The 14,632-nt window shown below is 49.5% G+C and overlaps 1 protein-coding gene across 3 annotated transcripts in view; it reads left to right on the top strand.

The window, feature by feature from the left end:
* rara (retinoic acid receptor alpha) overlaps window positions 1–14,632 on the top strand; it is a 63,119-nt gene that overhangs the window by 44,356 nt on the left and 4,131 nt on the right. For all 3 annotated transcript variants that reach the window (XM_031893936.1, XM_031893937.1, NM_001171194.1), the window contains 5 exon segments: window positions 7,487–7,635; window positions 9,740–9,881; window positions 10,442–10,602; window positions 10,785–10,961; window positions 12,690–12,894. In XM_031893936.1, coding sequence (XP_031749796.1) covers window positions 7,487–7,635; window positions 9,740–9,881; window positions 10,442–10,602; window positions 10,785–10,961; window positions 12,690–12,894 — 834 coding nt within the window.

Genomic DNA, 14,632 nt, shown 5'->3' with positions numbered 1-14,632 from the left:
GCTCCATAGGAAACAATGAACCCAAGTTTTCACCACACAACCTGGTGATGGTGTGACTTGTTTGAGGATCGCAGGCAGTTAGCATGGAGCTGGGGGGGGGGGTGTAATTATTTACACTGTGACTCAAAACCACAACTCCCATAGTGGGGCTGCAGCAAGCAGCGGAGAGGGGAGTTGCTCCATTAGCAGCAGGATGCCGGGGAGAGATAAGACAAGGGCCCCACATCCCCTCCTTATCAGTTATTATGTGCTTGTGGTGCAGCCTGGGCAGGGCTCACACATTGCACTTGGTATTTATTGCACCCCCTCCCTCTCTTGTTGTACACAGTGTAATGGGGGTGAGCAAGGCCTTCCTCATCCTCCTCCTCCTCCTCCTGCTCCTGCTCACTATGCACGTGTGGAAAAGTCTCTGTTTACCCTGCTCAGGCCATGCAAACACATAAACATACTCTCTTTCTGTAAACGTGTATATGTGTGTAGTACAGTGTGGGTGCAGGGAGTACAGTGTGGGTGCAGGGAGTTCATACAGCAGCTAAGTGCTGCCCCGTGGGGCAACTCCTGTCACCCTGAATCTTTATCTACAGTCGCTGGCGTAAAGCAAGATGGGCCTGTTGCCGTTTGCAAAAAAGGAAACTGAAAAAGTGACTTACAATATCCTTATATTTTACAACAGGGGGTACATTACTCAGTATGCATTTAGAACACAAACACGCTGACAGAAACAAAACTATTCCAGTGAGAGTGAATTGAGGCACGTGGTGGTGAGAGCGCCCTACCCCTAAGAGCTTACAGTCTAGCGCTTGGGGCACTACACTTAAAGGGGAAGTGAACCCAAATAGGGAATTCTATGGTCACTTTAGGGGACAGTTGCTTAGAATGGCACTTTATTTTGCTCACATAGTACATGTAGTAGACACGCTAAGGATCATGTTGGTTCAGCCGTATGGCACTAGGGGCCACTGTCTGAGGGTCCGGCTGGGTTACATGGTGCTTGGGTCCCCAGGCAGGACAGGGGGGGCTGACTTGTGGCAGGGCAGCACAGTGGTGCCCCCCAAGGCTTGCCTGTAGTTGTGAGGGGGCTGAGATGGTGCCCTGCCTCTCACCCCCCCCCCTGCTGCTTCCTGCCTTTGTAATGCACTGCCCCCCCCCAGGCACAGATAACCCAGGAATCTCAGCTTTGTTTACAGGCCTCATTGACCTTTTGATCTTATCTGATATGAGCAGGATTTGGGGAGGGGGGGGCGCATACCGGCCATTTGGTCTCCTCCGTTGATTTATGCACCTTCGCAGCCCTGTGACAGATGGAATCTGATTTGCACTTCAGTGCCTTCCTGGGCTGGGGGGCAATTATATCATTTAAAGGGGATCTCCGCCCAAAAACAGTTTATTTCTGTAAAATGTCACACTGCAATATTCGTTATTGACACTTTTCCAGTGGTGTATAAATATATGTGTCGGCCTGGCTGTTTGTATTCTCTGCACCGCTGGTTCCGACTCCTGAAACAGTAGCAGCCGCCGGCTGATGAACAGACCTGGGGGGGGGACTGACCCCATAATGTAGTCAGGAAAGAATTCCTTTCCCTTCTCAGCCACATTCAAGGGGTTTCCCTTCCTTTAGACTTGGGTTCCTTCCTACTGACACTATAGATACTGATTATACTCACAGTTGTGCTTTATGAAAGTCTTTTTTCAACCTCAGAAACTGTGTAGACACCTAAAGATCACATGGGTCCCCCAATGAGCATTTTTCTGCCCAATATGGCCACCTATGTCCTGGGCTGATCCAGCTGATTCTCCTCAGGGTTTCCCCTTTAAACACAGCTTAAAGGGATAGTGAAAGTGTGAAAGTTCCAATATTAAGAGGATATGTCGCTCTGCCTGCATAAACCCTACTAACGGATGTGCCCCCTGCCCCCCCAAATCACCCCTCACTAACTGTACTGGCCTCTGGGGCAGCATGGATTGTAGCAGCTTCCTGAGTGTCTGCACACGTGGGGGCGGGGTAATGTTCTTATAGGCTGGGGTACTGTATACATTTGTCCTCTAGCCTATCAGAACATTGTCCCGCCCCAAGCGTGCTGTCACGCGAGAAACTTCAATTCATGGGTTAGTAAGGGGTGAGCTGGGGGGAAAGCGGGGGGCATAGCGGAACTAGGGTTTATATAGGCAAAGTGACACTTTCCCTTTAAGGTGACACAGACTTATTTTAAACTTCTTCAGTTTTACACTAAACCTCTAATATGTTATAGTCATTTTTTAAATTATTTTGTATTCTGGCTCTTTCCAGAATACGCTGTGGTTGTTAGGGGGGTCAGTGACCCCGGCCAGCAGCTAACTCTATAAATAAGTGTGCGGCAGTGGCTCGTAGTCACGGGGACACGCGTTGTTTATAGAACATTTCCTCCTATTTACAGATGAGAGAATATGCGGATCTGCTGATATTGCCTCTCGCACGGAATGAACCAATGTACTACTGAGCCCCTCGTGCCGACACGGAGCTGCTTCCCCCCCCCCAATAAAACCCCCATTGTCCTTCACTGTTAATAGCCGGGCACTGAAAGACAAGGGCATCTCGTTGTGTATAAAGGAGTGTATTAAAGGGAAAGCCTTCAGAGGTTCATTGAGCGTGATGAATGATAGAGGACTAGTAAACAGACCTGGATCGTACCATAATCCTGCCCCACCGCCCTCAGTGGGAAAAAGTTACATTATCCGGGGGAAAAACACAAAATTGTTACTTGTTAGGAAAACAATCTTCCCTTTAACAGGTGGCACTTGGGCCTCTGCAGTTGCTATGGGGGGGGGGTGGGGGATAGGGGGGCCACACTATGATTGGTACAGGGGGCCCATATGGAGACGAGGCAACCGATATCAGTAAAACCCTTGGATATTAGTCGTCTTGTCAATCAGGCAGGTCTGACAATTCCGATTGGCCGCCTTTGAAGGTAATGTAAATGCTGAATCGTCAGATAGGGGTAAGAATTCCTTGGTTTTACCTGCAAATGCGACGATTCAGCTCTTAACGTTAGTCCAATGGCCGTGGCAGAGATCGTAACTGTAGCGTATATGGCCAGCTTAAAGGGGAACTAAACCCTAAAAATGAATATGGCTACACATGGCATATCTTATATACTGAACTAAAGTTTCAGCATCTCAGTAGCAGCAGGGATCCAGGACTTCCAGGTTTGGGGAGCGCATTTGTGTATGGGGCCTACCGGTTTGGGGAGCGCATTTGTGTATGGGGCCTACCGGTTTGGGGAGCGCATTTGTGTATGGGGCCTACCGGTTTGGGGAGCGCATTTGTGTATGGGGCCTACCGGTTTGGGGAGCGCATTTGTGTATGGGGCCACGCCGGGCCTACCGTTTTGGGGAGCGCATTTGTGTATGGGGCCTACCGGTTTGGGGAGCGCATTTGTGTATGGGGCCTACCGGTTTGGGGAGCGCATTTGTGTATGGGGCCTACCGTTTTGGGGAGCGCATTTGTGTATGGGGCCTACAGGTTTGGGGAGCGCATTTGTGTATGGGGCCTACCGTTTTGGGGAGCGCATTTGTGTATGGGGCCTACCGGTTTGGGGAGCGCATTTGTGTATGGGGCCTACCGGTTTGGGGAGCGCATTTGTGTATGGGGCCTACCGGTTTGGGGAGCGCATTTGTGTATGGGGCCTACCGGCTTGGGGAGCGCATTTGTGTATGGGGCCCTACCGGTTTGGGGAGCGCATTTGGTGTATGGGGCCTACCGGTTTGGGGAGCGCATTTGTGTATGGGGCCTACCGGTTTGGGGAGCGCATTTGTGTATGGGGCCACGCCGGGCCTACCGTTTTGGGGAGCGCATTTGTGTATGGGGCCTACCGGTTTGGGGAGCGCATTTGTGTATGGGGCCTACCGTTGGGGCGCATTGTGTAGGGCCACGCCGGGCCTACCGTTTTGGGGAGCGCATTTGTGTATGGGGCCTACCGGTTTGGGGAGCGCATTTGTGTATGGGGCCTACAGGTTTGGGGAGCGCATTTGTGTATGGGGCCTACCGTTTTGGGGAGCGCATTTGTGTATGGGGCCTACCGTTTTGGGGAGCGCATTTGTGTATGGGGCCTACAGGTTTGGGGAGCGCATTTGTGTATGGGGCCTACCGTTTTGGGGAGCGCATTTGTGTATGGGGCCTACCGGTTTGGGGAGCGCATTTGTGTATGGGGCCTACCGGTTTGGGGAGCGCATTTGTGTATGGGGCCTACCGGTTTGGGGAGCGCATTTGTGTATGGGGCCTACCGGCTTGGGGAGCGCATTTGTGTATGGGGCCTACCGGCTTGGGGAGCGCATTTGTGTATGGGGCCTACCGGTTTGGGGAGCGCATTTGTGTATGGGGCCTACCGGCTTGGGGAGCGCATTTGTGTATGGGGCCTACCGGTTTGGGGAGCGCATTTGTGTATGGGGCCGAGCCTACCGTTTTGGGGAGCGCATTTGTGTATGAGGCCACGCCGGGCCTACCGTTTTGGGGAGCGCATTTGTGTATGGGGCCACGCCGGGCCTACCGTTTTGGGGAGCGCATTTGTGTTTGGGGAGCATATTGATGTGGTCTGATGATGCCTATGCCCGCCATTTTAATTCAGTTGTTTGTCCCTATGGCCAAATGATGGAATTAGCCCCATATTGCCCACATTATATTGGGAGAAGGTCTGCTCGCCAGTTGTATGTCCACCTTATGAGTAATAGCACACGGGGCAATTGTCTGCCCCTACCAATCAGTGCCAGAGAAATACCCTTCTGCCTGTTACCGCTCATTGATAAAAGGAAAAAGGAGCAGTTTTTACTTCCAGTTCACACAGTGACCCCTGCAGGGGCTGATGGGAGTCATCGCAGGCTTAGCCCCCCTCTGTTATGATTGGTGCACTCCCATGGAACCAAATATAGTCCAATCAGAGGTTTATTGGGGAGCTCGTTGAGCAGATTGGTACACAAACTGCAGCCACAGAGATCATGTCCGGACCACCAGAGGGGTTGTATGGTTTCCCAGTGCAAATGGATAGGTCTTCTTTAATGGTAATAGACATTCATTGCATTATAGACTAGAGGGGCTCATTGGGGGGCATAGCATGAGAAGTTGTTGAACCTGCACATTGGATCAGCTTGGTTTGGCCCTGCACAGGGGTGGCCAAATGGGACGACTGGGTGCCAGTAAGCCGCCATATTGGTGTGCAGGGCCCGTACTGGTGTGCAAGTGCCCATTGGCGCAGTTGTCAGACGCTGTTATTATTAGTGTAGACGGTAAGAGAGGCCGGTGGCGCTGCAGTCTGCTCAGATATGGCCGCCGGCTCATTATGGCCGTATAAATTCTGCCTATCACTTATAGAGCGGGGAAGCAGCTGTCAGAGGGTTTTTTTTAGCCCTGACGTTGAGAGATTAGCCGGTGACTCAGGATCAAGTGATGTTGGGCCCTGGGTAATGTGAGGACATTTATATCACCCTGTGCGTGGAGTGGAAGGCGGAGCTTGGCGTTTCCATTACACACACTGTACCTGTGCGGCGGGATGGGTAATTTGGGGGGCTGGAGTACTAGTGCTGGGATGGGTCACTAGTAATAGTGATATTAAGTACAGGCCAGAGGCGGCCTCTCTCCTCCTTCTCTCTGTCTCGTTTCCTTTCTATTCCCCGGACAGTCGTATAACAATACTCCCTTTGTCTCCTGCCCCCCTCCCTCCATCTGCTCTCCATTCTTACCCCTGTGGTTTTGGAGATTGGCCCAACAAACTTCTGACCTCATTTGCCCTTCTGGTCCTGAGGGATAGTGTAAATGGATCGTACCCGTTTAACGCTTAGCTTGCCAGGCACTGATATCGGAGCAGTCGCAGGGAGGGGGGTCTCTGTCTCTTATCCTGCCGGCTCGGCTACGGGTCATATGGGGACTGGATGTCAGGCCAAACTGTTGGCCGCGTTCTGTATATAGAGCTGCCTATGCAATATTTATGTGCAGGTTGCTGGAACCATTAGTCTGTGTGTGTAAATAGGGCGGGGGGGAGCTAGGGATGCACTAAGCCCCTGTTACCTACAGCGCTCGTATCTATTTCTCTTTTGGAGGTCGGAGATCACTGAGATTTGGCTTTAGGCCTGTCACATGAGGCCGCCATGTTGGATGGTTTCGCTTGGCACTAATAGCCAATGGCACGTGCATTGTGTAGCTGCAGTTACTGTGAGGGCCAGTGACAGTTACCCTAGGGGCATATTTATAGCCAGCGTCACCGTTGATGTTGCTCATAGCAAGGGTTCCTACAATATTCGGTGCCAAAATCACAAAAGCCTTGGATATGGGTCCTCTCGTCGATCGGGCGGGACAGAAAATTTTGATTGGGCGCCTTTAAAGGCACCTGCGTTTAGCTTCGAATCATCAGATGGGGGCAGAATTCCTATTGTTTCTACCACCATATCTGACAATTCAGCTCTGAACGTTAGTGGGGGGCACAGGAGAGATTGGAATTGTAATGTGTATGGCCGCCTTAAAAAGGTTGACTAAAATGGCCCTATCTAATGAAGCAGGAGCCACCAATTTCAGTGGTGCAACCCACTGCTGGAGTTGAGCCCCTGCCATTTAATTGCCAAAATTAAAGGCAACTGTCTGTACTGCTAGGTGTCATGGTGCTACCAAGTGCTGGTGTGGCTAGTGTATTGCATTAGTGTGGCTAGTGTATATGTGTTGGTAGGGCTAGTGTATAGGCGTTGGCAGGGCTAGTGTATAGGCGTTGGCAGGGCTAGCGCATAGGCGTTGGCAGGGCTAGCGCATAGGCGTTGGCAGGGCTAGCGCATAGGCGTTGGCAGGGCTAGCGTATAGGCGTTGGCAGGGCTAGCGTATAGGCGTTGGCAGGGCTAGCGTATAGGCGTTGGCAGGGCTAGCGTATAGGCGTTGGCAGGGCTAGCGTATAGGCGTTGAGGGCTAATGTCACACTAGTGCTTGTCACGTTGATACTGCTGCCTTACCCTTTCCCTGGGGGGGTCACAGGTGCCACTAGCCCACCTGGTTGCAGCACATATAGTCATGGCCCAGTGCTGTGAGGCAGTTTGAGTCCCTCGCCCAACAATTCTATTGAGCCCTGATAGTCTGATGGTGCTTCTTGCATTCCTTGGTTTCCTTATGGGAATAAAGGGGCTTGTGGGGAGATGTTGCCCATAGCCAAGCGGTCCGACAGGTTTGTGTGCAGAGAAGGTCTCGCTTGGGAACAGGGAAATAGTGGGAGGGGCTGCTGGGGGAGGGACTCCAACCTGACACCCCCCTTTTATAGGGAGAGGCATTAATGTGCGTTCCTTTAGTTCTACTGTGCAATAATAACAATGCGGTACTAATGTAATACAGGTAAGCCCTCAGTGGCCTATTATGTATAACGCCAAATAAATACCCAGAATTCTTTATAAGTCATACAGCAAAGGGGCTTTGATTCTTCAAGTTTGTTTGTTTGTTTTTTTATTATTTTTGAATCCTGTACTTAAAAGTATTTTCTCCTTTCAGCCATTGAGACTCAGAGCACCAGTTCGGAGGAGATTGTGCCTAGCCCCCCATCCCCGCCGCCCCTCCCCAGAATCTACAAACCCTGCTTTGTGTGTCAGGACAAGAGTTCTGGGTATCACTATGGAGTCAGCGCTTGTGAAGGCTGTAAGGTATGTGAGCCCCCTGACCCGGGGTACCTGGGCTATTATTGTACGGGGCCCCCTGCACCTGGGCTGTTGTACAGAGCCCCCCACTCCCGGGGTACCTGGGCTGTTGTACGGAGCCCCCCGCTCCCGGGGTACCTGGGCTATTATTGTAGGGAGCCCCCTGCACCTGGGCTGTTGTACGGAGCCCCCCGCTCCCGGGGTACCTGGGCTATTATTGTACGGAGCCCCCTGCACCTGGGCTGTTGTACGGAGCCCCCCGCTCCCGGGGTACCTGGGCTGTTGTACGGAGCCCCCCGCTCCCGGGGTACCTGGGCTATTGTACGGAACCCCCCCCGCTCCCGGGGTACCTGGGCTATTGTACGGAACCCCCCCGCTCCCGGGGTACCTGGGCTATTGTACGGAACCTCCCCGCTCCCAGGGTACCTGGGCTATTGTATGGAACTGCTCTTGTGCTCACACACTGCTTGGGCTTACTTAGCCTTTATGTGGGCTCGTAAGGCTTCACTAACATAAAGGGAACCGATTGTAAAAATAGGCCTTTTTTTAAAGGAAACCTATACCCCCAAACAGTGTAGGTCTCTATAAAAATATATTGAATATATTGAACAGCTCATATGTAAAACCCTGCTTCATCTAAATAAACCATTTTCATAAAAATATACTTTATTATTAGTATGTGCCATTGGGTAATCCTAAATAGAAAACTGCCATTTTAAGTACTAAGGGCCGCCCCCTGGGATCATAGGAGTCACAGTGCCCACAAACAAGCCAAGGCACACATACATGCTAGGCCCCATCAGCCAATGAATGGGCAGAGTTCTGCCTTTTACTCCCACACTACTTCCTGTTACAGTTAGAGCTGCATTATTTCCTGTCAGCTGATCTCTGAGGGAGCACACAGCCCAGCATGAAAAGAGATTATAAATTAGAGATATATTAGTAAAGGGACCTTTGCCTCTCTCTTTCTGGTTAGTTAAATATCATGGTGGTGTCTCTAATATCTATATATATATAATTGCACCAATCCTTATTGATCCGGTCTCCAGTGAGACCAGTGATTTCCCGTGGGTAACAAATCACTACACATGCTGTGACAATTTTGAGACTGTTTCATATTCCTATTTACCCGTCATTGTGCTATAACATGCACAGCCCCCTGGGAAATATAAGGTTTAATGGTGGATTCCAGTAACAGGGATGTCAACTAACTCCATGGCGTTAGGGCTGGAATTTATTAAACCAATTTACATTAAGAACATCATGATACCTGAAGTGCATCATTCTCACCCCACTGACATGGAGCCAGATGGCATCTTTCTAGTAATGTATATACAGGTATGGCATTCATTATCCAGAAACCCGTTATTCAGAGAGCTCCATAGACTCAATTTCAGTCAAATAATTCAGATTTTTAAAATGTATTTCCTTTTTCTCTGTAATAATAAAACAGTACCTGTACTTGATCCCAACTAAGATATAATTACCCCTTATTGGGGGCAGAACAGCCCTATTGGGTTTATTTCATGGTTAAATGATTCCCTTTTCTCTGTAATAATAAAACAGTACCTGTACTTGATCCCAACTAAGATATAATTACCCCTTATTGGGGCAGAACAGCCCTATTGGGTTTATTTAATGGTTAAATGATTCCCTTTTCTCTGTAATAATAAAACAGTACCTGTACTTGATCCCAACTAAGATATAATTACCCCTTATTGGGGGCAGAACAGTCCTATTGGGTTTATGTCATGTTTAAATTATTGTTTAGTAGACTATAGAGACCCAAATTACAGAAAGATCCCTTATGCGGAATACCTTTGGTCCCAAGCATTCTGGATTTGTACTGGCGATATATAGGGATACAATGAATTCAGGATTCTAAGGGCACCCAGTTAGAGGGCACCCACAACTCTGGGCCAATGGAGGTTTGTTACAGATGCAGAGTCTGCACCCAACTCCATGTATAGGCTGCACATTCACGGCGCAGGATACTATGCAACTTTAGCCCAAATGAGTGTGTTGAATGCAATTAAGGGCGCCCCTAAAGCAGCTCTGAGGGTGAGGGACCAATCACAATCCCATTCACTCTGTCTGTCCTTTCCCGCAGGGCTTTTTCCGTCGCAGTATCCAGAAGAATATGGTGTATACATGCCATCGAGACAAGAACTGCATCATAAACAAGGTGACGCGGAACCGCTGCCAGTACTGCCGGTTGCAGAAATGTTTTGAGGTCGGCATGTCTAAAGAATGTGAGTAACAGGCAGCACCCAAAGGTGCTCAAGGTCATTGCTGCTTGTTAATGGGCACCCGTCCCTGCTGTTTGTGGGTGCATCAGGGAGCACAAAGGGTGCAAAAGTCTGTTACTGAGTCCCTGCGTGGGAATGGCTATTCCTGTCACAGTTGGAGGCTATTACTGCAGCAGATCATTTGCTGCCGCCCCGCTCTCTGCCTGAGTAATTCCTTCTAGTCTCCCGTACCAGCTGTGCCCAGTCAGTCCCCTCGCTCCCAGCCGCTGATGGATGTCTGCTCACAGCTGCCATACCTCCCTCCCGCACTGACAGCTTGGGATTTATGCACTCCTGCGGCTGTCTCTCCTGGCCCTACAGAAGGATAGGGGTAATAGTCCGTAAGGATGGATGTGCTCTAGGAAATGGGGGGGTTTCACCAGCACCCACCTAAAGCAGGGTGGCTAGAAAGCTCGGGAAATATCTCTTATTTTGCTTTACATGTTTGTCCCCCACAAAATGAGAGATTTTTATGAATAATTGGGTAGGAGGTAGTAACAAAACTTCTCGCGTCCCCCCCACAGCTGTACGGAATGACCGCAACAAGAAGAAAAAGGAGCCCCCAAAGGCCGACGTGATGGAGAGTTACGTACTGAGCCCAGAGACAGAAGATCTCATTGAGAAAGTGCGCAAAGCCCATCAGGAGACGTTCCCTGCACTGTGCCAGCTGGGCAAATACACTACAGTGAGTTCCAATACTTGCCCCACCAGTATAAGCATCTTTAATTATACTACTGAGCCGCCCCTACTAGCCTTAGCCCAACCAGTAGCCACAGAGAGGAGCCATAACTAGTTGCCATGTTTGTACCCCCACATCAAGGCTGCCCCTTTCACTTACTCACACACATCTTTTTACTCTTACCCTAGAATTTCAGCTCTGAAGAGCGGGTCTCTCTGGACATCGACCTCTGGGACAAGTTTAGCGAGCTCTCCACTAAATGCATCATCAAGACGGTGGAATTTGCCAAACAGTTGCCGGGATTCACCACTCTGACCATCGCCGACCAGATCACCCTCCTCAAATCCGCCTGCTTGGATATTCTTGTGAGTGCCTCTCTGTTTGATGGCCGGCTTGGCCTACATAGTATATCCCGCTGTCCTAGCTGGCGCTAGACTGAGAGAGGTGGGGGATTTTACCCCCAAACATCCTATTTCTGCACAAAAGCTTGGGAGTCGCCCCACTGCCCCTTTCAGCATCTAGTGGGTGAACCCATGGGAGAAAGATCCGTTCTCGATGCAATAATGGGCATATTTTAAACACTGCCCTATGTGGCAATAGTCTTAAGGGAAGGTTTTTTTTTGTTCAGCAGCTCTCCAGTTTGGAATTTGAGCAGCTATCTGGTTGCTAGGGTCCAGTTTACCCTAGCAACTTGTAAGTGGTTTCAACGAGAGGCTGGAAGATGGGTAGGAGAGCCTGAATAGACAGATTAGTAATAAAAAGTACAAATAAACTTGTAGCTTTCCAGAGCTCAGTGTTTTGGCCGCCAGGGTCAGTGACCCACATTTCAAAGCTGGAAAATGATTTATAATCTATAAAAGGTACAGGCCATTTAAAGAAGTTTCTAAGAATATGCCATTCTGTAACTCACTAAGGGCAAACAGCTTTAATGGTGTTGGGAAATGGCTGGATTTACCAGGAATAGGTGCATATTGAGGCAATATTAATAATAGTACATGGAAAGGGTAACTCTCCACTTGCTGCAGGAGTATTGGAATTGAGTGCAAGAACATTAGCAGTGAGACAGCTGGGGCACAATGCTGGGCAAGGCTAATGCCAGTCAGCATGTAATGGGCCAGCTGTCTAACTGCCTCACACAGGGCTAAGGTGACATTTAGCAGCGGGCAGTCTCCAGCCTGGCAGGCTACTCAGACTTATGTGGGAAGAATTGTGATCTTTTTCAAAGCAAGCCATTTTTATCTATTATTCAAAATGCTTGGGGCCTGGGGTTTTCCGGACAAGGGGTCTTTCGATAATTTGGATCGAATAAAATCATTTAAACATAAAACAAACCCAATAAGGGGTAATTATATCTTAGTTGGGATCAAGTACAGGTACTGTTTTATTATTACAGAGAAAAGGGAATCATTTAACCATGAAATAAACCCAATAGGGCTGTTCTGCCCCCAATAAGGGGTAATTATATCTTAGTTGGGATCAAGTACAGGTACTGTTTTATTATTACAGAGAAAAGGGAATCATTTAACCATGAAATAAACCCAATAGGGCTGTTCTGCCCCAATAAGGGGTAATTATATCTTAGTTGGGATCAAGTACAGGTACTGTTTTATTATTACAGAGAAAAGGGAATCAAATACAGTGTAAAAATGCAGTCTATGGGAGATGGCCTTTCTGCGATTCAGAGCTTTCTGGATAACGGGTTTCCCATACCTGTGTGTTTGACACACCCATTAATGGCCCTTCCCTTGGCTACGCCCTGCACAGTTGTGCCCTGTCTCACACCCACCCTGCCATACTATGCTGTGCTGCCTGCGTGTCCCTTATCACTGTGTGTGCCCCCCCTTCTCTCTCCCACACTCAACCCAAGTGCATTTCATGCCAAGAACATCTCTTTCCTTCCTCTCTGACTACAAGCGGAGCTCACTTCTCTCTCACAGGGAGCCACACCAAACCATCTTATGATATAAATGGCAGTAGCGCCACGGTGCGACCCACCCATCCTCTGACGCTGGCTTTTACTGTCACGCTCTCAGCCTCTGCCAAATGTCTCTCTTCCCCAGTGCGACTGTCTCACCAATTCTGCCTCCTTCTAGATCCTGCGAATTTGCACACGTTACACCCCTGATCAGGACACCATGACGTTCTCAGATGGACTAACCCTAAACCGCACGCAGATGCACAACGCAGGGTTCGGACCCCTCACCGACCTGGTCTTCGCCTTCGCTAACCAGCTGCTACCACTTGAAATGGATGACGCCGAGACTGGTCTTCTGAGCGCCATCTGCCTCATCTGTGGAGGTGAGATGGGAGGGCGGCCATGTCTAATTTCACATATTGCACCTAACATACCATTGGCTGTTTGGCCAATAGTAACAGCAGTTGTACTCTGGCACAAAGTGCAGCAAGCAGTGTGTGTCAGTTCCATTTTAAAAGGATATTTTCATTACAACAAATCTGCTTGCATACATTAGCCTGTGGCTTTTTGTTATAGCAGGAGAGGACAGAAACACTTCTTAAAGGGCACCTATCGCCCCTACACTGTTTCCCTAACCAGAGGTGTGGGCTAATAGAGCTTGCACTCCGCTTGGGGTAACAATAGTTTGTTTTTCTTTTTTTAAAAACCCCCGCCAGCGCTGGGCTACCCACACTGGGAGGGAGCATTCAGTGCGGGCGGCCATATTGGTTGGCGCACATGAGCATAATAAGTGATCTCCTCACTCGCTCGCTCATTATGCACATACGTGTGTCCAACATGGCCGCCCGCACTGAATGCTCCTTCCCGGGGCGGATAACCCAGCGCCGGCAGGGAAAGTTGTTTTAGAAAAACAAACTATTGTTACCCCAACCGGAGAGCAAGCTCTATTAGCCCACACCTCTGGTTAGGGAAACAAACAATTATAGCAGTAATAACTATTAACATCATGAAATCTAAAATAATAATGTTGAATTTCTCAGAAAGGCATTAATTATGTGTGTAAATGTCCCCTTTAAATAGGGCAGTGCTGTTTGACTTATATAGATGAGTTAATGAGTAAACCCCCCCCCCCCCCCCCCCGCTGCCCCACAGAACCCTCGTCAGCTTTGCCAGGCACCAGAGGGGAACAGGAATTTTCTAGTGTCCAATTGTGTTTCTCGTTGTGCTGGCTGCCACTATAGCTGTTGTACATTTGTCTGCGCTATTGTCTGTTCTATGCTGCTACAGAATTCTCCTGTTACCTACTACTGGAACGACTATCAGCTATTACTATCTGCTTTAATTGACCCAGTTTCTTGGAGCATTGCATGTTCTCGTGTGTGCATCTATGTAGGCTAGGGGGAGCGGCTAGATAAGGCATTCTGCTGACCTCTGCTGGTGGCAGTGAGTAGTGCACCTGTCTAAATATCTATGTATATATTTCCATATATACTGTATATAGTGCTACTACACATGCAGCGCTGAACGTAAAAGAGAAGCAGTAGCCAATAGGCACATCCATAGTAGGTAAATAACCCCTTAGATTTGTGCTGTCCCAACTGGCAGCCTGTGGGCCGCTCCCCCACCTGTCTGGCTGCTGTGAATGCTTACCTTGTGTAAGCTTTAAATGGTATCAGTACTGAGATTAACTGCCCCCCTTCATGGTTCTCACCTCAGATTCAAGCTGTAATCCCCCTGTATTGTTTACACCTGTTAGGCCTGTCCTGCTCTACCCTGCCTGGGTGTGCCATACTCTGCCTGCCCTATGCTGCCTGGGTGTGCCATACTCTGCCTGCCCTATGCTGCTTGGGTGTGCCATACTCTGCCTGCCCTATGCTGCCTGGGTGTGCCATACTCTGCCTGCCCTATGCTGCCTGTGCGTGCCATACTCTGCCTGTCCTATGCTGCCTGTATTTGCCATACTCTGCCTGCCCTATGCTGCCTGTATGTGCCATACTCTGCCTGCCTGGGTGTGCCATACTCTGCCTGCCCTATGCTGCCTGGGTGTGCCATACTCTGCCTGCCCTATGCTGCCTGGGTGTGCCATACTCTGCCTGCCCTATGCTGCCTGTGCGTGCCATA

The sequence above is a fragment of the Xenopus tropicalis genome, chromosome 10 (assembly GCF_000004195.4).
Source record: "Xenopus tropicalis strain Nigerian chromosome 10, UCB_Xtro_10.0, whole genome shotgun sequence".
NCBI classification, from domain to species: Eukaryota; Metazoa; Chordata; class Amphibia; order Anura; family Pipidae; genus Xenopus; species Xenopus tropicalis.
Note: the sequence above shows the minus strand (reverse complement) of the source record. Positions and strands in the feature narration are given on the sequence as shown.